This window comes from Sorex fumeus, unplaced genomic scaffold, assembly GCF_029834395.1.
Source record: "Sorex fumeus unplaced genomic scaffold, SorFum_2.1 ptg000086l, whole genome shotgun sequence".
In the NCBI taxonomy this organism is placed as follows: domain Eukaryota; kingdom Metazoa; phylum Chordata; class Mammalia; order Eulipotyphla; family Soricidae; genus Sorex; species Sorex fumeus.
Window position 1 is genome coordinate 31744296 of NW_026606143.1, and position 22110 is coordinate 31766405.

Here is a 22110-nt window from a genome sequence, read left to right on the forward strand (position 1 = left end):
CTGTCATTTCTGTTTATGAGGGTGTAAGAATGTGTATATATAATGTTTAAATATTTTAAGTTATTCTTAAGAGTTATATTATCAATAATGTATATTGGACTCAGTTCAGAAAAGTTAAGCACAGATGAAGAGATAGATTCAGGTAATTTTACAGATGAGGAGATGGGTTCTACTAATTTTTCCCTCTAGTCATAGAGCAAAGAAAGGTGAGGGCTTCATTAAGCCTCTGGAAACCAGAAGAAATCATTAGACTTCTTCCTCAGAATCTTAAATTAGTCACCCAAGTAATGCATTGAAGAATTGGCTAGTAAACAGATTTTTAGCTCTCAAATTGAAAGTGGATCCATCAAGGCAAAGGGACTCATCAGACTCCCCAGAAATCTCTGCATTTGTCATTTTCTCTGTTCAGATAAGCAGGAAGAAAGGAAAGGTCACAGTTACTGGATAACCAGCGTGATAGGCCTACTGAACTTGACTGCTTCCTCCAGCACCAGTAACAACAAAGTCTCCAATGGAGATGTTACTGGGCCTGCTCGAGCAAATCGACGATCAACGGGAGGGCCAGCACCACTAGTATTCAAAATGCACACTGCTGGAGGGATGGGTGTTGGAACACTATGACTGAAACCCGACCATGAACAGCTTTGTAACTCTGCATCTCACAGCCATGCAAATAAAAATTTTTTAAAGAAATTTTAATAATTAAATATTCAAATCTTCTGAATTTGAAAACGGGCTGGAGTGATAGCACTGTGGGTAGGGAGTTTGCCTTACGTGCGGCCCACCTGGGTTTGATTTCCAGCATCCCATATGGTCCCCTGAGCACTGTCAGGAGTAATTCCTGAGTGCAGAGCCAGGAGGAACCCCTGTGCATCGCCGGATGTGACCCGAAAAGGAAAAAAAACTGAATTTGAAAACAAATTCATGTTAAGTACCTTGTCCAAAGTCACAGTGATAAATAAAGGGCAAAGCCAGATTTTGAAACCTGATACATCTGGCTCCAGAACCCATGTACTCTGCAATGCCCTGGGTTTGTCTGATCGCAGGAGGCATCTGAGGTGTCTGTTTAAAAACTGAGATACAGGGGCTGGAGTGATAGCACAGCGGGTAGGGTGTTTGCCTTGCATGCAGCGGACCCGGGTTCGATTCCCAGCATCCCATATGGTCCCCCAAGCACCGCCAGGAGTAATCCCTGAGTGCATTAGCCAGGTAACCCCTGTGCATAACAGGGTGTGACCCAAAAAGCAAAAAAAAAATAAATAAACAAAATAAAATAAAAAACAGATACAGAGCCACGAAGCTTTTGGAAATTCTGATTCAGCTTCATTTTACAGTAAGGCCCCAAGTAATGTATCATTTACAGAAATTTTAGGTAATTCTGGTCATTAGGCACATCTGGGAAATAAACTACCAGCTCCAGTGAGCACTGAAAGTTGGAGTTTGTATTAGGGAGGCAGGAATTGGATTTTGACTGGAGCTCATACTGATTTTTTTTCTACTAGTAAAATAAGAACAGATTGTGGAAATTAAATTGGGTTCAGTTCCTTAAACTATATTGAAAAGAAGTGTTTTGCTAGTTTTATTTTTATTTAAGAAAGCCCCAGTGGCCCTGGGGTTTTTGGGGTTTTGCTTTTGAGCCACACCCAGCAGTTGCTCTGGGGACCTTTGCAGGTGCTGGGGATTGAACCCAGGCCTCTGGCATACAAAGCATGTGCTCCAAACCTTGGAGCTATCTCCTTGGCCCTTTTTATATTCTTTTTGGTTTTCTCTGGCATTATCCTGTTTACACTTGAATACAGAGACAGCAGTGAAGAATTGTGATAAAATTATAATTTGGATGCAGACAAGAAAGAAGGAATTAAACTTAAAAATACCATTAAAATTGTTTTAAATCATTGGTTATCTCAGGCGTAATAACCCCAATTAGCTTAAATAACTAATCTTATAACCACGAGATTACAGCATTTTCTATCTGCAAGAACTCTTGATATCTATATATTTTTATGCATGCATGAAGAAACCACAGCTCAGAGAGGATTAGGGACTTGCCCACAGTTAGTGGCAGACTTCAAATCCAAGTTTCCATAGGAACTGTTACCAGTCTTAGGTCATGCTGCTTTTTAGAAATAAATTTAGTGACAGATCATGTTCATCTTATATTCCCTACTTTACCTAATTTTGTAGTTTCTTTTTAACTTGCCTTATTGAGAATATGAAGAAGGTTCTTTTTCGGAATTTATATAGTTTGGAATATATCTTACCAGTGATTTATTAGAAAACTTGAGTGATTCCCTTCTTAAAGTAGTATATTTAACAAATAGACACTCTTGGAATATGTGTTAAGCAAGAAATCTTGGTTTTCTTTACCTTTTATTTCAAGGCTTTTTATTAAAATAAAAAGTACCTTATAAAAAGATTAAAATGAGCATGTCTAAATGACTAGATACAATTTCTAAGAGTAATATAATAACATTTTTATATCATAAGTTAGGGGTTTTAGGTCTAATTATCTTTTCTACAAATTGAAAGCTCTCTGATATTGGACAAATTAACTATCAACTTAGCTCTTACCTTCTATAAGTAATGACACTTTTTTTGTTTATTAGTGATTGGATTTAAATAAGAATGTATAAAATGACCAGCACTGTCTTGAATAAGAGTCATTCCATAAGTGACGGATCTAACTAATTTACAGGAACCAGTAATAATTATTTAGAACAATTTTAATTTCTGGAAATTAGGATTTTTTGCTTATTCATTTTTTTCATATTCAGAAAATATGAACTGTATTATTCCTTGCTGTTAAGAATTTTGCTTTACTACTCTGAGTTTGTGACCAAAAAGAAATTCCTTTGTTACTCCTTTCTGGAAAAAAATTTCGTTTACTTTGTCGCTGAGGTCTATCTTTTTAACTTTTCATAGATACTTAAATAATCTATATTTTCACCTTATAAAATTCGTTGCCTACCAAGCATAATATAAATTCTTCAAATGTCTGCTTCTTATTCTGTTCAATATTCTAGTTTATATTACTATCTTAGAATTTCCCCTTCAGTTTTATTTTCATTTGGTTCATGTTATAGTTCCAAAAGTATCTCTTTATGTGGCTTGTGGTTAGATTAGTCTGTGGTTAAGTGTTCAATACTATTTTGCATTCATTACTTTGAATGACCTCTTTGAAAAAAATAATGTGCTAGTTGTAGAATGTATAAAAACAAACATAGGAGATAAGCACCTTTGCTTTTATGAAGTATGATTAATAAATTTATAAACATGATAAAAAGTCATAAGGGTTTAGATTAATCTGTTATAATCTGATTTATAACCTGTTTATCAAATAATCAAAACCCAATTCTGTTTATCTTTTGGCAAGGTACTGGACGCTTCTCATTCAGCAAATTTTTATTGAGTGCCTACTATGTGCTAGCCATTTTGCTAGGGATTGAGGATATAAAAGGTTGGCATACCTATTTTAGCTTAATGTCCTCATTCGTAAATTAGCAGGCTTGCCTCACAAAACTGTTAGACATATCAAAGATGATATATACTGTTTAACACTTGTCTGGTGTGTGATAAGAGTTCAAAATGGTGGCAGTTATTATTGCAATATATCCTTAAGTACTGATTGTATTTCTAGTCAAAAATTAAATGACCTTTTAAATTGACTTAAGTTTTTCTGTCTCATCTTATTTTTGCTAAAGTATTATACTCCTTTTTTTCTAGATCCTGTTCTTCACTTGTTTTATTTGGGTTTCTGTGTAAATAGTCAATATTTGGTTTTTAAATTTCAAATATAACCCAGGATGCAATCATTTTTATCAAGCTATCAAGCACTTCAGACACAAGACTGAGTGGTGAGAGCAGTTATATTAGTATGTTTTCATACTAATAAGAATGGAATACTCAGTCACAAGAATCATCAACCCCCACCCAACACACATACATACACAGAACTGCATGCTATGTTCTCTTTAGTCCAGTTAATCATATTGAAGCTAACCCTAGATATATAAATTCAGATACATTTGCATTTCTTAAGCAAAGACTTTAAAATACATAGGTACCATACCATCACCACTTAGAAAAATTTGGTTGAAGAAAGAATTATGGAGGTGGAAAGACGTGGGTTTGAATACTACATCTGCCATTCACTAATTAATCTTGCTGAATCTTGCTTTCCTGATCTGTAAAATAGGGGTAATTATTTCTACCTCATATTATTGCAGTTGAATGCGATGCCTATGTAAAGTGGTAATCATGATCTTTGCTAGATTATTTTCTCGAGTGATTTGAACTGCAGTAAATAAGCAAGTTCAGTTTTTGTTACTGCATTTTTAAGATATCACCCAAATTTACATTATTAGCTAATTGCAAAAATTATTTTTTAAATATCCTTTTTTAGGGATGACAGAATTTAGAGTCTCTTCTCCCTTCTTCTATTGCCTCTTTGAGTCCACAGTAATTTAGCCGTCGGTAAAAATCTTATCTATAACAGTTTAAAGTTTTGCATTGTTAATATACTTACAGCAGTTATTTATTCTTCGTACTGATCCTTTTGTCTTTAGTAGTACGGTTAAATATTTTATTCTGTTATTTCTGTACATAAGTTGGTGTTAGTATACTTCACCAGTTCTTTCCTGTCTGAATATTCTTGAGTTCTTATTTTGATTCTCTTTCAATGGTCTCTAGAAGATACTTTTGAATAATTTATGAAATAAGATACTAACAGGATGGTGAGATTTTGTAAGCCTCTGCAGATCTAAGAATAATTTCCTATGTCCTTTTCATATGAAACACTTGGGACAAGATATAAAATTCTTAGCTCATAAGTTTTCTTTTCAACTCTGTAAGTCATTATTTCATTGTCTTCTGGCGTTTTATTGTTACGGAGGAGAAATCTGAGGTCAATCTGCTTTTAGTTTCTTTAAAAATAACCTGTTTTTTTCTGCTTGTATGCTTGTAGGATTATATCTTTATCCTTGAAATTTAAAAACATTTGCCAGGATATGTCTTGGTGTTGATGATCTCTGTTGAACCTTCTCAGTCTCCAGTCTCAGGTATTTTTTCAGAACTGGAAAGTTTTCTTATACTTTTGATTGATTAAACTGCTCTGTTTTTTTTTTTCCTTTAGGAACATCTGTTATTCATAGATTATTTCTCTGTCTGTCCTCCATAGTTTTTGAATTCTTTTTTTTTTTCATTTATTCAAGTGTGTCCTTTGTGGCATGGATTCCGTTTTCTGCAGTGTCAGGTCTAATACTTGCTGTTCACAATGCAGATTTAATTTTGGCTACTGTGTTTTCATTTCTTTATTCTTATCTTGACATACTCTTGTTTCATAAGCAGGATTTCCCTTAGGGGTACACTTTACAAACATGAGATGGATTCAGGCCTAAAAAGTATTTTCTGAGGCCACAACCATAGGACCAGAAAAAAAGGGTCTGAAAGGGTCCTCTTCAACTTAAAAATGTAGCTATAACCAGAGATTACACCTCCCGTAGTATAGAAAATAGAACATATTTGTTCTTGCAGACTTTAGATGCTAGAGGCATAGCAAAGTAGGTGTTAAAAGCACCTTAACTAGAAATAAAATGAATTTTTAAAATTGCATTTATTGTGTTATCTATTTATAAAAAAACAATACATAATAAATGTATATAATTTTTGAAAGTACAGTTACAAAGAAGAGAATCCTATGTCCAAGGTAACTATTGATAAGATTTTATATATGTTTTAACAGTTACATGCACACATGTTGGGAGGGGGGCTGCAAAATTGGGGTCATACTATGTAGTTTTGTATCCTTTTTAATTTAGCATATTGCAAGCATATTTTTCATCATTAATTTTTTCTTTGAGGCCCTGATTTTAACCATTGCATAGTATTCCTACATATGAATAGATGTATTATGATTTATTTAACCCATCCCCTGTTGGTCATTTAGATTGTTTTCTATTTTTCAGTATAATGAGTATGATGAATATCACTGTACATAAGTCTTTATGCACATCTCTGATATTTCCTTAGGATAAATGAGGAGCTGATTCTTAATCCTGTCACATTGGTAAGGATTATATACATTCCTTATTAAGAATATAAAATGCTTGTTTCTTATTGTTTCAATGTGATTGCATAGAAGATTCTTTAGATTCTGAACAATTTGATGTTACCTTAACTGTTTGAGAGAGGTTTCTAATGCCTCATCCTCAGCACCTTCATGGCATTCCTACTCAGTATGCTTTTTGGGCAGGAAAACCACTGCTGTTATCAGGGAGTTTGGAAGTAAGAGATGCTTGTGAAAACTTGAGGGCAATGAAAAAAATGAGTGTGGTCCTTGGGCATGCCTACATCCTGGGTCTCCAACTTAATATTTTAAGACTCTCACACCTTTCCTTTTTTTCCTGTTCCCTTACTGTTTTTTCAGGCAGTCCTCTGTAAGGAACTCTTTTCTTCCAATGTTCGTAAATATATTTCATGTCTGGGTAGGAAGATGCTAGTATGTCCTATTATAGTTTCAGGGTGGCACTTTAGCTTCTACAGACCATTTTTTTAGACTTGGTATACTTGTACAAAATGATGGATTCAAAACATCTTTTTTAATTCTATTATCTTTGGAGGCGTCAAACAGCAGCCTGTAAATACGCACATTGTTGTAACTTGCCCTGTGCAACCAAATAGCTGCTTAAAATGGCATTTTTAATTGGTCAGAAGTTTTAATATTTCAGAGCTTTCCTTAAATATTTGGGATCCTGAAACCTCGATTCAGAATTATTGACTTGCACTGTTCATCTTCTTTAAACCTGGAAGGTTAACTGAAGTGATAATTTTATGCTAAAGCGTGGGAAGTTGTTTTAAAAGCAGTTCCTGCTGAAACAAACTAACACTCTCCTTTGTATCTGCTTTGTTCTGATGAGCCTCATATTGTGGGTTCTTTTCATTTTTGCATTTTACACACTTCAGACTAACAGAAGCTTGATTAGAAATTCCTAACCTTTTCCAGTATTTCACATAATATTTGCATATGTACAATCTGCCAAATTCTGTTATTTCTTGGCTTGAAGGCCTTATGGTAGAATGAGAGGATAAATACAATAGCCTCACTTTGAAACTATTCTTTTTGTTCGAGTTCATTCCTGAGCTACTGTAATTAAAGTATATCACATATGAATATCTCTTGCACCCTACTTGACCGGAAATAGGCAATAGTAAGCGGCGAAACAGGTATTCAACACTCTCCTGTACTGCTTTACTTCTTTAGCAGTTAGTTGTAGAAATGTAGATACGACATAGTCGATTGAGGCAAAAGAGGTACGGAAGCAGCATTTACTAAGTTCCTACTGTCCCTTGAGTCCTTTCAATTACAATATCCCTGTGAAATAGGTGGCTATTACATTCATCTTTAACATGGAGAAATTGAACCACAAACTGTTCAGTAACTGGCCTAGGGGCAGGATAATCTCAGCAATGAAGTGACAGAGCTAGAGTTTAAACAAAATATTAGTCAACTTCCAACCACACATTTTGTTTCTTAAAATTAGAGGGGAAAAGTCACTATTCCTTGAACTTTCAGAACTGGAGAACCAGCACTGTTGAGTCAAACGCTGTGTATCCTAATACCCAATGAGGCCAGTAGTTTTCTTCTAAAGGGAAAGCTTTTACTACAGAAGTAACTTCATGATGATTTCTAACATACAGCATTTGAATCCCCATTTAATGATACAAAAGACTTGTTCAAAATAAGGTGCTTTTTGGGAGTAGAGTTTACAAAAGCTTCATTGGCTTTCATATTTCCCCACTTTAAAAACTAAATTGTTTAAAAGTTGTGAAACTAACAAAGGTGTTATCAGATATGTTTGCCCCAAAGGATGTATTTTTAAATACCTTTAGGTTATGCTTTACTTTGTATTTTCTTATGGAATTTGTTACTACATCACCATTAGTTAACTGGATGATGAATGCATAATAGAAAACTCATTGTAAAATTTATGAATGATGTGAAGCTAAAAAATAGTTGAAGAGGCTTATTAGCAGATTTGGAATCCAATTTATAGAGAATTAAGCAAAGGATAAGAACTGGAACTAGCTAAGAAACTTAGCATAAGACTTCATTCATGGGACTAAATAACAGCAGGTTCAAGATAGAGAATAAGGTTCAGGATAAAGAATAACTTACATTACTTGCAATGTAAGTAAATTTAAAAAAGGATTTATTTAGTCAACAAGAAAGCATATTGTGAATCAGTGTCCTCCAAGTATCAAAAAATAATACAAATACTACATTAATATAATTTTTTATCTAGGACAAGAGATATAATCTGCTCTTTACTCTGCGTTGATAATTGCAGGGTTAAAACGTTAGTCGTATTCATCTTTATATCTACTTGTTTCAGATTGTTAGTAAAGAGGATGGTCTCATCTATCTTAAAGGAATGTCAGAAAGAATTTGAATAACTTAGAAAAGAGTAGACCTAGCGTGGTTTATAGTTACAGCTTTGCACTGATTTTCTATAACTTTGTAGGTACAGTATAGATAAATTAGTTGTCATGTATTAACAATTCCCTTAAAGGGAGTGTGTGACCAAGGAAAGCTGTAACAGAACTTTATGTAATAGTGCTTTTCCTGAGATTATGTTGTAGGACGGTGGTGTTCAAGTATAGATGAGAAGGGGATGTAAGGAATTGAGCCACTTAATGCTTATTTGGAACCTATGACTTTTGCCATCTTACCAAACCTCATTTTTAAATTTGAATATCAAGAGGACTTTATGGAGTGTATATCCTCGTGTAACTACCTCTGCTTAATTGTAATTCTCCTTGGTACAGCTCAGCTTACAAAGTGTTGTTAGGGGTTACTTCAATTGTGCCGCTAACGGTAACCCTTTGGGTAGATTAAGCAAGTATCCCATTTTGAAGAGAGTAAGTGATAGGCTATGCCAAAGTCTCAATTGTTGAGAATCATAGATTATGAGTGACATACCTAGGACTCTCCATGGTCTGTCAAGCCCGAGTTTAGCATTTTCTGCAGTATTAGCTTGCCTTAAAAGTAAGGTAGAAGTCGTAATTCCTTTGCCTACACAGAACCACAAGGAGCAAATGGTGTAGCTCAAGTTAGACTATGAGATTTAAAAGCCTGATTAATAATGGCAGCCTTCTGAACAGAACTGTGTTATGGTAAAAGAACTCTGAACAATAAATTAAAAAATCTAGACTACTAGATGAACAAAGGTAACATTCACTAAGGCTAGTGGGCCACAGAGGGAGGATTGAAGTTTGGACGTAATAAAAATTAGTTTGCTAAGCACCAGGCACTGCACTTAGTGTTTTATATCATGTCTCATTAGTCTTCACAGTTCTGTGAGGATAGTTTTAATCCCTTTCCATATGAAGAAACTAAAACTTAGCTAACTTAAATAACTTGTCCCAGGCTTCAGATTAGTAATATAGGAGCATAAATATGATGACTCTCTCTCCAAGGCCATTGTTTCTAAGAGCTAATTTATGGTTTTTCTGGGCCGTTCAGATAGGAAGTCAGTAGTTGGAAAAAATGGTTGTGACTTCTAGGAGGAAAAGGTGTCTGGGAGTTTTCCTTACCATAGAAGTGGACAGTAGTATAAGCTCTAAAAATGCCGTAAGAATTGGGGCTGGAGAGATAGTGCAGGAGTAAGGCACTTGCCTTGCATGCAGCCTAGCCGGGTTTGACCCCTAGCATCCCATCAGGTGTCTCAAGCCTCACTGGGAGTAAGCTCCGAGTGCTGCCAGGTGTGGGCTGCGAAGCAAAAATGAAAGAACAATGCCTAAAGATTTTATACCTTGGCCCTGCTTTCTATATTTTGGCACATATTCTGTGCCTTTTGCTATTTTCATCCTGCCCTCTAAAGGGTGAAAATGAAAAGTACCATTTTGGGGGTCACTTGACCTGCAAGATCGTTGGTGGGGGTGGCGGGGCATGTTTTGTTATAACTTTGCATCTCCAGGTTGGTCCCCAGAACATAGTGGGAATGAAATTAAATGGATGACTGGGTGAATAAGTAGGAGTGCACACAATAGAAAGAGAAATGCCAATTCACAAACGTAGAATAGTTGTCTTCTGAGCGATGTGGGTTAAGTGGGCTGCCTTTAATTCCCAGCCAATAATGTCCTAAAGATGCTTAGCTTAGAGCCTTGTATATTTATTGAAATAGTATGTGGTCAGGGACATTTATTCCTTTTTTTCAGTAAAGGAAATAAAGAAGATAACCATGCCCTGACTTTTGTTTTGATTACACAAATTGCATACATTTATTATAGACACATTATACAAAAAAAGCAAAAAATGAATATAAATTGCCTAAAATTCCATGACCCAGAAATAGCCACTGTTAACATTTTGGTGTATATCCTTCCAGAGTTTTTCCCATACAAATATATACATTGAAGCATGTATATATTTATTTTAAATGGGATCATAAAATCCATATTGTTTTTGTAAACTGCTTTTTCACTTATTACATGTGACTGTCTCTCCATGTCAATAAATTTACATCTTTACCATCATTTTAAATGACTGCATAGTATTCCATTATATGGGTGTATCATACTATAGTTCTCTATTGTTAGACTAAATTTAGCTTTCCAGTTTGGAGTTTTGGGGGGAGGGAGTTATGGTGAGCCTTCTTAGGTGTACATCTTTGTACACTTAGTAATTTTTTTCTAAATGTGGAAACATTGGGACATTTCAGAGTCTTATGTGTCTTTTTTTAATACAGACTTAGATTGCCTTCCTGAAAGGTTGTGCTGATTTATACTTTGTCCAGTAGTATTATCCTGAGTGTTTGTTTCACCATACCCACATTTAGCAATGGGTGTTATTTTTCCTATAGTGTTACCTGTTTGAAAGGCAAAAGGTATCTCTCAGTTAAATGCATTTCTTTGATTAGTTCTAAGGCTGAACACTTTTTTTTTCTCTTATTGCTCATTTCTGTTGAGGTTCATCATTTTTTTTTCTCGAAGGTTTGTAAAAAAAAGCTCTTCATGTACTGAGGATGCGACCCTTTGTCATACGTTGTTTTTATTTTTTGTAATTAATTTGTCTTTTATCTTTTGTGTAGAAAGCAAAGTTTTAAACTTTTTTAGATTTCAGTGTCATTTTTTCTTTATTTTAACCATCCTTATCCCTTATGTATTATTCACCTATATTTTCCTCTAATACTTGCATAATTTTATTTTTGACATTTAAATGTTAAATCCATCTGGAATTAATTTTCACGTAGAGAATTAACTTAGTTTCTCCCTAATTAATCAGTTTCCCTGATTAATTATTAATGGAGTCAGAATTTAAAATGCATTTTGTCATAAAAGTACTAGAAATGATCTTTGATGAGGTTTAAATAAGACCATTCGTAATGCATTTAACTATTAAAATAAGCTCAAGGGCTCACCTGGAAAGGTAACATTATTTCCTATTACTCTCACAGAACAGTGTTTTTCTAGTTTCCAGTCATTGATTCACCTATTATTTTGAAGCACAACCTGTTGCACCTTAGCAACTGCATACTTCTCCCATGGTTCTCAGCGTCATTGAAAGTGTTTAGGGGTACAAACATTCCTTTTGCTCTTGTTTTGTCTGCTTTCGTTTCCTTTGAATGGGAGGTTCGTTTTGGTAACTTTCTACTTGCTGTGCTTTTCACAGAATGGACAGCAAATTATGGATGAACCTATGGGAGAGGAGGAGATTAATCCACAAACTGTAAGTAAAATAGCTTGTCATAAGGGGTACAGAGAAATCCGATTCCATGCCATTGAAGTGTTTTTATTTTTAAACTGAGCAAAGTAATGACTTAGTAATATTTAGAAATTTGTTAGTGCTTTCACATTAATTTTACCAGAATATGTTCTTAAATATCTCAGTGACATTTTAAAAAACTTGTTATTTAAGATGAATTTTAAGAGGATAACAGAAATTCCACTTTATATTGTTAAAAGGTTTTCATTGGTATTTTAAACTTTACTAAAAACTAAACTACCCCTCCACCCATACACACACACACACACACACACACACACACACACACACACACACACAAGGTGGGGAGGGGCAGAGAGATAGTTCAGGGATTTAGGCCCTGGCTTTAGACGTGGCTGATTCAGATTCGATCCCTGGCACCGCATATGGTCCCTGGACACTGCCAGGAAGAATCCTGAACATAACCCAAACAAAAAACTGAGTACAGTTGGGTTTGGCCCCACCATCCCCCCCCCTCCCTCTAAAGAGATTACAGGAGGTAAGGCACTTGCCTTGCATGCACCGCTTTTGCTATGACTCCCAGCATCACGTATGTAGGCCTAAGGATCTCCAGGGCTCAGCCCTCGAGCACTTCTAGCTGTCCCTCACGCCAAAGAATTAAATTAACCAGAGATTTATTAAAGGCAGAAACAAAGGTCATACTTTACAGAAGTGCTTAATCTAGAAAATGAACATTGACCACATCTTCATAGTTTTTGTGTGTTGTTGTTCATCCCTTGATTTCCAGCACCTAGACAAGTGTCCAGTACATTAAGAGTAATGAAATATTTCACAAATACATTGGCAAATTGTCACTTTCTTCCCTAAAAGATAACCATTGTTAGAAGCTGTTATTATCTTTTTGTTCTTTATATAATAATTACTGGTTTTACAAAATAGATGTATTCTGTAACTTGTGTTTTTGCTTAAATAGTTTTCTATATATATTTGATCTCTCTCTCTTTTTTTGTGAACTTGTGTTTCTGTACCAAGTAGTCTTAGGAAAGAAAGTGCTGAAATATAGGGTATGAATGTTTAAATCCCAGTAGACATTGTCAAACTGACTACCAAACCAAAATATTGTAAAAATTTCATTGTACAAGAGTGCCTCTTCTACCATACCTTTGGTGTTTGGTTTGGGGGGCCATACATGTTACTCAGGTGCTTGGTCCTCAGGGATAATTCCCCAAAGTGCTCATGAGACTGTCTTATACGAATGCTAGTAAAGTTGAACAGTAAAATAGTTTTGCACTTTGATATAATTTCTTTGCCCAGTTTCTTCTGGGTTACTTGATGATTCCTCATTTCCTGTGACTACAATATATATCTGGACGTTGCCTCCTAATACATATTGTAAATATTTGCTCTATTTTTCTAAACATTGATTATATTGTCTTTCATTGTATATATTTGAAAGTTTTCATTTTTAGTAGTAATATCAGGCTTGTGTGTTTCAAGTTTTGTTGAACATTCTTTCCCTGTATGATGATTATAAAAATATTAGAGTTTTACTTACTCTTTTGTGTTAGATCCTCAATCCACTTGGAATTTTATTATTATATGATACAATCTAGACACCTAACTTTTCTTTTCCATAGAGTGTGTTGTTCTAATCCCTATTTATTGAATAAATAAGGCTCATTCTCTTCCTATCATGGGAGATCCCCTTTTACATAAAATTACCATCGCGCCTTGGGTTAGTTTTCCAGGACCACTAACAAAGTGGCATAAGGCCACAGAATTTTATTTTCTGTCTGGAATGCAGGAATTGACATGTCGACAGAGCCCCATTCTCACTAAAGACACTTGGGGGAAAGCCTATAGCCACAATCCTGGGCATTTCTTGACCTGTACTCATATCCCTCTAATTTCCACCTCCATTTTCTCACAACATTCTTTTTTTTTCTTTTTGGGTCACACCTGGCGATGCACAAGGGTTACTCCTAGCTCTGCACTCAGGAATTATTCCTGGCGGTGCTCGGGGGACCAAATGGGATACTGTGGATCGAACCCGGGACGGCAGCATGCAAGGCAGATGCCCTAACCGCTGTCCTATAGCTCCAGCCGCTCTCACAACATTCTTGCTTTGTGTCTCTGTATCCCCATGATCTTATAAGAATACCAGCCATTGGGTGTGTAGCCCACCGCACTACAGTATGACATTATCTGAACTTGATCATGTTTGCAAAGAACTTACTTTCAGATTGGATCACCCGCACAGATTCTGAGGATAGAACTTGGAACATACCTTTGAGGACAGTACAGACAAACCCTCCCTCACTGCTTAATGTTTTGGTATTACATGAATTCTTTAATTAATCTGTTATGTGATTTCATACGTGGCAGGGCAAAAACTGGCACCTTTTGTGTTTTGATATTATGGTTTTGCAGTCTTTAAGATGAATTTCATAGTTCAGTACCTCTGAAAACTTGGCTGGGAATTTTTGGTTAGAACTACATTAAATTTACAGAATAACATGAGGAAAATTATTTTAGTATTAAGTCTTCACAGTCAAGAATATTCATTTTTGGGGCTGGAGTGATAGCACAGCGGGTAGGGCATTTGCCTTCTATGCGGCTGTCCCGGGTTCGATTCCCAGCATCCCATATGGTCTCCCGAGCACTGCCAGGAGTAATTCCTGAGTGCATGAGCCAGGAGTAACCCCTGTACATTGCAGGGTGTGACCCAAAAAGCAAAAAAAAAATTCATTTTTTTCTGATTTTTTGTAGGCTTTTTCAAAACGTTATGATTTCTTACAGAGATCTTTTGTATTTACTATTAAGATCATCCATTTTATAGTTTTTGTATATTGTCAATGGAATTTTCCTTCTCCTTCCATCTAGTTATTACTAGTATGCAAAATTCACATTTATTATTAGTATATAAAATTTTACACATTTATGCATTTCTTTTTTGTGGGTCCCTTCCCAGTAGAACAGGGAGTGACCCAGTACCATTCTTGGGATACTTGGATATTTGATCTGGTAGTGTAGGCCTTCAGTTCCTTGGCCTATGTTGCTCACTTGTCCTGGGGGCCATTCGGCCACACCATTAGTACCCGAGGGACCATGTGATGCTGTATATCAAACCTGGCATCTCATATATGCCAGGCATATACTTCAGATCCTTGAGATACCTTTTTAGCCCCTGGTTTTTGCTTTTTAATATCTTGGGATACTTTTTTTTTCCTTTTTGGGTCACACCCAGCGATGCCCAGGGGTTACTCCTGGCTTTGCACTCAGGAATTACTTCCAGCGATGTTCAGGGGACCATATAGGATGCCGCATGCAAAGCAAACACCCTACTCGCTGTACTCTCTCTCCAGCCCCCTCTTGGGATACTTTTTACCGAAAATCAAATAAGGGACAGTGTTGTGAAGAGCTTAGCTTGCATGTAGCCGATCCCGGTTCAATCCCTGGTACCCCATAGGGTTCCCCAAGACCATCAGGATTGATCCCTGAGTGCAGTCAGGAATAACCCCTGAGTATTGCTGGGTGTTGCCCAAAAACAGAAGGAAAAAAAATCAAATATATCATGGACATTTTCAGTTATAGAAGTGTGACATTTTTTGAGTTTCGTTTTTTAAAACCCTTCAATAGTTTTATGCTTCTTTCAAATAAAGTCCAAACTGCAGTGTAACTTATCAAACCCTGTAGAATAAAGATTTTTTGTAGTTCTTCACATCTTCACATCATCTCACATTCTGCCCTGTACTGACACTGTAATCACTTTGCTTCTAGGCCTTCACAGGTCGTGGTCCCTCTCCCAGAATCCTGACCATCCTTGGGGTTCAGGTTTTAGACACCTCTACCGCTCAAATGTCTTTCTGACAGTTTCTACTTCCCTTTCCACCTATACTGTTTTCAGTTTGTGTTGCTATAGCTGTGTATGTCTATCCTAAGCAGCAATATCATACAGGATTCCATTGCTTATTTTCTCTCTATATTTCCTACTAGTCTCGGGGCTCCTTCAGTTGTTGACCATGTCTGACATAGCCCTTCTTTTATTTCTGGGGCTCAATACCCTGCTGGTTTTGAATAAGTGTATTTCAGTTTAGTGAGTCCATGAATTCCGTACCCTTTAGCTAGTACAGTATAGGGCCTCTTGCATGGGCTCCCTGTAGTCTAGAGTCCTGCCTCTCCCAAATAATTTGAGGCGTTGTGCTTTATTAGTCTTTAAAAAATATATACTTCCGTTTAATCCGATGTCTAAAAAAACAAATCAGTGTTAATACTGATTTTCCTGCCACCATCTATCTACTTGCTTTTTTTTTTTTTTTGCTTTTTGGGTCACACCCGGCGATGCTCAGGGGTTACTCCTGGCTCATGCACTCAGGAATTGCTCCTGGTGGTGCTCAGGGGACCATATGGGATGCTGGGAATCGAACCTTTGTTGGCCATGTTGACTGCGTGCAAGGCAAGCACCCTACCCGCTGTGCTATCGCTCCAGGCCCTATCTACTTGCTTTTTATGTAACAATTCTTAATTCTTTTAGAAGGAAAACTTTCAGATATTTTTTCTATTCTAAAGCATTTTTAATTGTGATGTTACAGGGCTCATACTTCCCCTCAGAGTACACACAGCATTAGAAACAGAAACAGTGAGAGGAAACTATATTCTAGATATTGCAAAAGTGCAAGACTAAGATGTTAGCAACGATGTGGGTGAAAAAGCTGTTGAGTAGATCATTGCAAATTAAAGGAATTGGGTCTAAATAAAATAACCTAATTATATTTTAGTACTGTTACATCCCAAATATTGTATTAGCTGTATACTTTTAAGTAGTATTTGCATTTTTTTGTCAATAAATGTTACTCTGAATCACAAAAGTTTAGAGGTCATATTAGTTAACCTAGTTGATGCAACAAATTACTCAAGACTCAGTGACTTAACATACATTATCTCATCATCTCTGTGAGCTGAGGATCTGGTCATAGCTTAGCTGAATCCTTTGACTCAGAGTTTGTCATAGATTGCAACCAAGAACTTGACCAGGGCTGGAGTCTCATCTGCACCTTGACTGAAGAAGTATCTCTTACCAAGCTCATGTAGGGTGAATTCAGAGTGCAACGATTAGCCAGTTTTGTCCGTGGAGGTTCCATTGAATTCATGAAGAAAAGAAATCTGGGTCCTTTAATGTCCTCGTGATCTCTTCCACTAAACAAGTACTACCATGGGACCCAGATTTCTTTTCTCTTGTTATAGGCTGATCCATGAGAGGAACATAGGCACTTACCATGTGTGTGTTTGCATTTGGAGGTTTTTGTCTTACAGCAGCTTAATCTGTACTCTAACTATATCTGCCAAGTTGTTAATAAATGTCTGTTGGGGGGACGGGAGTGATAGTACAGCAAGGAGGACATTTGCCTTGCTGTGCCAACCCTGATTCGATTCTCGGCATCCCATATGGTCCCCCGAGTACCGCCAGGAGTAATTTCTGACTGCAGAGCCAGGAGTAACCCCTGAGCATCACCGGATGTGACCCAAAAAGCCAAAAAAGAAAAATACATAAATGTCTTTTTGGTGCAAGAACTCTAGGTGTTTGGGAGGCATAAAAGTATGTAAAGGAAATTTGCAGGTTTAAAATAGGAAAGTAAATCTATTTGTGTCTTTTTCTCATCTGAGAAATTATTGCCCAAAAAATACTGAATAAGAGCCGGAAGAAGAGTGTAGGGGTTAAGGTGCTTGTCTTTCGTGGAGCTGGCTCAGTTCAATCCTCAGTACCACATGGTCCCCTGAGCACTGCCAGGAACAACCCTGAGCATCAGTGGGTATGGGCCCCAAACAAACAAGTGTAATAAAACAGAGAACTTGGTCTTCAAAATTGTAAGTCTTCTGAAATTTGAAGAATAGCATTTAAATATGAAAAGTAAATAAAGATTTTTTTAAAAGAGTAATTTATGAGACCACCATGATTTCAAAGGTTTGTACCAATGGGAAGCAAACGTTATTTATTTACAGCCTCTAAAGCCTCAAAAAACTTCAAGAATACAATTACCAGATACAGTGCAAAGTCCTGTGTCCTCCTGTTACCGATTTGCTCGGGTCCAGTAATGTCTCCATTTTGAGACTTGTTACTGTGTTTGGCATATCGAATACGTCACGAGGAGCTTGCCAGGTTTTGCCATGCGGGGGAGATACTCTTGGTAGCTTGTCAGGCTCTCTGAGAGGGGTGGGAGAATCGAACCCAGCTCTGCCCGGCTGGCTGCGTGCAAGGCAAATGCCCTACCGTTGTGCTACCGCTCCAGTGCAAAGTAGACGACAGAAAACTAAATGGACTAATGGGCCACACATGGCGATGCTCAGGGATTGCTCCTGACTGCACTCGTAAATCACTCCAGGCTGTGCTCAAGGGATCAGATAGTGTGCTGGGAAACAAACTCAGGTCAGCTGAATGTAAGGCAAGTGCTCTCCCCTCTGTACTGTTAAACCAACTATTAAAGAAAACCTTCATTCTTGACCCTCCCCTACACAGAGAAAAAAACAGAAGAAATTTCAGAGACAAAAATGAAACAGAGAAGCTCTAAGTTTGGGACACCCCAGTATACCAGGAAGTAGAGTTAGACACTGGAATAGAAACAGATCTCATAAAGGCATCCTACTTTGATGATCTGAATGATCTACCCATCATTGGTATGATTGCTTACCCCACGATGGATATTTCCATTTATTTTCAGAGAGGATTATTGAGCCTTTTTTCCTGGAGGGCGAAAAAAGAATGGCATCTAAATTAAAGACCCTCCAACAGTGGCATTTGGAGGTCTTCAGTGTAAAAATTGGCTACTTGGTTTGTTAACCTACAAGAAAGCCTGCTAACTCATAAGCTGAAAAACGTCTAGTGCACTTTTTACTGCCACACTCTTGAATATTAGTGAAAATCCAGGTATCGACAGATAACTGAGAAAGACTTCCAAACTGAAATGAGACCTTGGAGGAACAGGCAATGTAGGAGAAAGAAAAGTTAAATTATTAATATCCACTGAATAGTTAAAATAGAATTGAGACAGCACAGCAGGTAATGCACTTACTTGCCTTGTATGTGGCCGACCCAGGTTTGACACCAAGCACCAAATGTTTCCCCAAGCACCACCACAGGTGAGCACAGTGCCAGGAGTAATCCCTGAGCACAGCTGTGTGTTGTCCCAATACTATAATCAAACAAAACTTGATTCCCTAAAACAAGAATAGGATGCTGTAGAAAAAAAGCAAACCGAAAAACAAGAAAGTCTGAGAAATAAAAATTGTGAATGTTTAAATTTTAGTAGGACGTTTAGACACTAGTGGAAACCTCCATCATACAGAATGAAAAGAAAAAGAGACAGAAGATAGAAGAAAAAGAAAGAGGAGCACTCTAACACCATCCTAATAGAAATTGTAAAAAGAGATCATGGGAAGTAGAGGAGGAAAGTTAAATCAATAATGTACATCTTTGGGGTTAGTCTCTTATTTTTATGACACATTTCTTATCTGTTTTTGTTATAGTTTAGGTAACATGGTTATTACAGTGTTAATACTTGTATTGACATACAGAGTTACTGCAACCCACACCACCAAAATGCCAAGACCCTCCACTGCTGTACCTATGTCAATGTGACACATTTTAGGAGACCCTACCCAGCAGTGCTCAGGTCTCACTCCTTATTGCACAGAACACTCCTCGTGGGGTTCAGGTCAACATATGGTGTGTCGGAATCAAACCAGGATTGACCGCATACAAGGCAAATGCCTTACTCACTGGACTCTCTTTCCAGCCCAGTGTGACACATCTTAATTGGAAATATTTTTCCATTTATAATGATCACTGTGATAATTTTGCTCTTAGATCATGTGGAATACAAAAATATAAGTGCATGAATATCCAAACTAAGCCATTCCACTGAAAGACTGTTGATGAAGAAAAACTATACTCTCCAGAAGAATCATTATTATGAAATATCAAAGCACCAAAGTTTCCAATGCTGATGTCTTAATCTCCATTGTGCTGATACCATCTTGTAGCTACAGGCTTTGGGAGATCAGGTCATTGAAGGAAAGACCTCATCAGTTGGATTATTGGTGCCCTTTTATTAAAATGAAAGAGAGAGAGAGAGAGAGAGAGAGAGAGAGAGACCCCAGATAGCTCCCAGATAGTTCCTTCCTCCCTCTGCCATACGTGTACTGTGACACAATGAGAAGGCATCAGTCTACAGTCTATGGATTGAAGCACTAATTTCTGTTGTTTGTTAGAAGCCATTCAGTCTTTGATATAGCTGTGATAGCAGCCCAAAAAGAATGAGGAAAGCTTTTAGCTAGATTGTAGGATAGCATATATAAAGGATTCAGTATGGGAATATCAAATATTTCAACACTGGAAATGACACAGATCAGTGCCTTTAGAATGCTTATTGAAAATTATTTGCAACAAAGATATGTTCTGACACACCTGTTCTTGGCTTCTGGAAAATGGGCTCTGCCAACGCTAGAGTTATTAACTGAAAAAGAGAGGGATTTAGGCAACAAAGGATCTAGCATTTACAGGCATAAAGAAGAAAGTTGCTTCGTGTTATGATGCATAAAGGGTACTTCAGGAGACTAGTTCATTCAGTAGTCACATTCCTAACATTCCTTACCTCAGCAGTGAACAACATCTGCGCAGTTATAATTACAAAGACTAAATATTGACTTAAGCAGATTTTGTGATCTGAGTCATATGTAATAATCCTAGCTATAATGCTTGAAATTGAGGAATTGAGAAAATAATATAAGATTATTGTGTATCATATAGAGGTAGATGCCAGTGGGAACAAAGAACTAACCAAAACCTCTGAGTTCCTTTGTACCAGTATTTGAATATTTAGCCTTAAAATTTTTTTTTTAAAAAAGGTAGAGTTTAAAATAAAAGTTGAAGGGGCTGGAGCACAGCGGGTAGGGCATTTATTTGCCTTGCACGTCGTGGCCAACCCAGGTTCGAGTCCCAGCATCCCATGTGGTCTCCCGAGCACCACCAGGAGTGATTTCTGAGTGCAGAGCCAGGAGTAACCTGTGAGCATCGCCAGGTGTGACCTCCCCCCAATAAAACAGGAAAAGAAAAGAAAAATTGTAACTGCTGTGGTCAGATAAAAATTAAACTCAGTTTTGAGAAGAAAATGTCAACATTTGGGTGAAGATATTTTCATGGGGGTGTAAGAAAAACCAAGGGTGAGCAAAGTAGAAATGTTTCAGAGGTGCTAAATCAATTTGAACAAAAGCAATAGCCCAAAGGAGAAACAGACTTCTACAGATAAATATCTTCATTCAGAACTTGATGTAAGAGCTCTGATGTTTCTTAAACGTATCCTCGAAGGGAGGTGGTGAGATAGTACAGTGGGTAGGGCAATTGCCTTGCTCACAGCCAACCCCGGTTCAAGCCCCAGCACCACATGTGGTCCCGTGAGCACCTCCAGGAGTAATGCCTGAGCGTAGAACCACAAGTCCACTTTGAGCACTGCCTCGTGATAGCCTAAAGACTAAAGAAAAAACTTACCCTCTAGATTACAATTTGAGGAAGAGCCATTTCTTTTTCTGACTATAGAAAAGCTTTCATCAGCCCCATGGTTTTCTTTGTTCTTTGCCTTGCCATCTGTGGCCACCCCATATCTTAACTCTTTCCCTGTGCTTAGGCACCTAAGGCTAAAAAATTACATTTTCGCCATGCTTTTCATAATAGGAGGAAATATATCTCTTGAAATGGACGCGTAGCAGAATATAATGAATAGCTCTTCCCGTCCACTGTCTCCTTCCATTGGAAATAGTTGAGGAAAGAGACTGCAGTTACAGCCGAAGGTACAGTGTCATATAATACCTCAAGTGAAGATAACATCCATACTTTCCCGTCCTTCCTCAGCTGCCCAGAGGACTGCATAATCGTTGCAAGAGCAGTACCCATATGAAGGACAAGCTGGAAGGAGTATACCAGCAGTTCCTTCTTCTTTTTAATCCCCTGAAAGCATGTGGTCCTCTACAGTAGTTTCTTCTAAGTTCCACACAAACCGTTACCTCATATAGTAACTTAGACTGCGCTTAGACTGCAGTGATGTGTCCAAGGGTCCTCGAAGTATCCAAGGAATTTGATCAGTTCCCAGCTACCTGTGGATTTCCTCCGTTTCTTTGACTATTCCCTCAAGCTACTTTCAAATTTGTGTTTGACAGCCATAGAGGGAACCAGACACTCTTGCAGAGGGTGCAGTGCTGGAATATTTTGTTTGAAATCCTACCAAGAACAGTTTTGTAAGCCATGGTGCCCAAGACAAACAAACAAACACTGTCCTCCCATTGTTAATTGATTTCCTCAAGAGGGCCCAGTAACGTCTCCATTTTGAGATTTCTTGTTA

The 22110-nt window shown here is 37.3% G+C and overlaps 1 protein-coding gene across 6 annotated transcripts in view; it reads left to right on the forward strand.

Annotated features, from left to right (window-relative positions):
• RPS6KA3 (ribosomal protein S6 kinase A3) overlaps nucleotides 1-22110 on the forward strand; it is a 124069-nt gene that overhangs the window by 22476 nt on the left and 79483 nt on the right. For 2 of the 6 annotated variants that reach the window (XM_056131083.1, XM_056131082.1), the window contains exons 2-4: nucleotides 4964-5057; nucleotides 6028-6064; nucleotides 11669-11725. In XM_056131083.1, coding sequence (XP_055987058.1) covers nucleotides 11684-11725 — 42 coding nt within the window. In that variant the 5' untranslated portion in view covers nucleotides 4964-5057; nucleotides 6028-6064; nucleotides 11669-11683. Of the gene's footprint in view, nucleotides 1-4963; nucleotides 5058-5963; nucleotides 6065-11668; nucleotides 11726-22110 lie in introns of all 6 variants that reach the window. The other 4 variants (XM_056131086.1, XM_056131085.1, XM_056131084.1 and 1 more) reach the window with 3 other exon arrangements.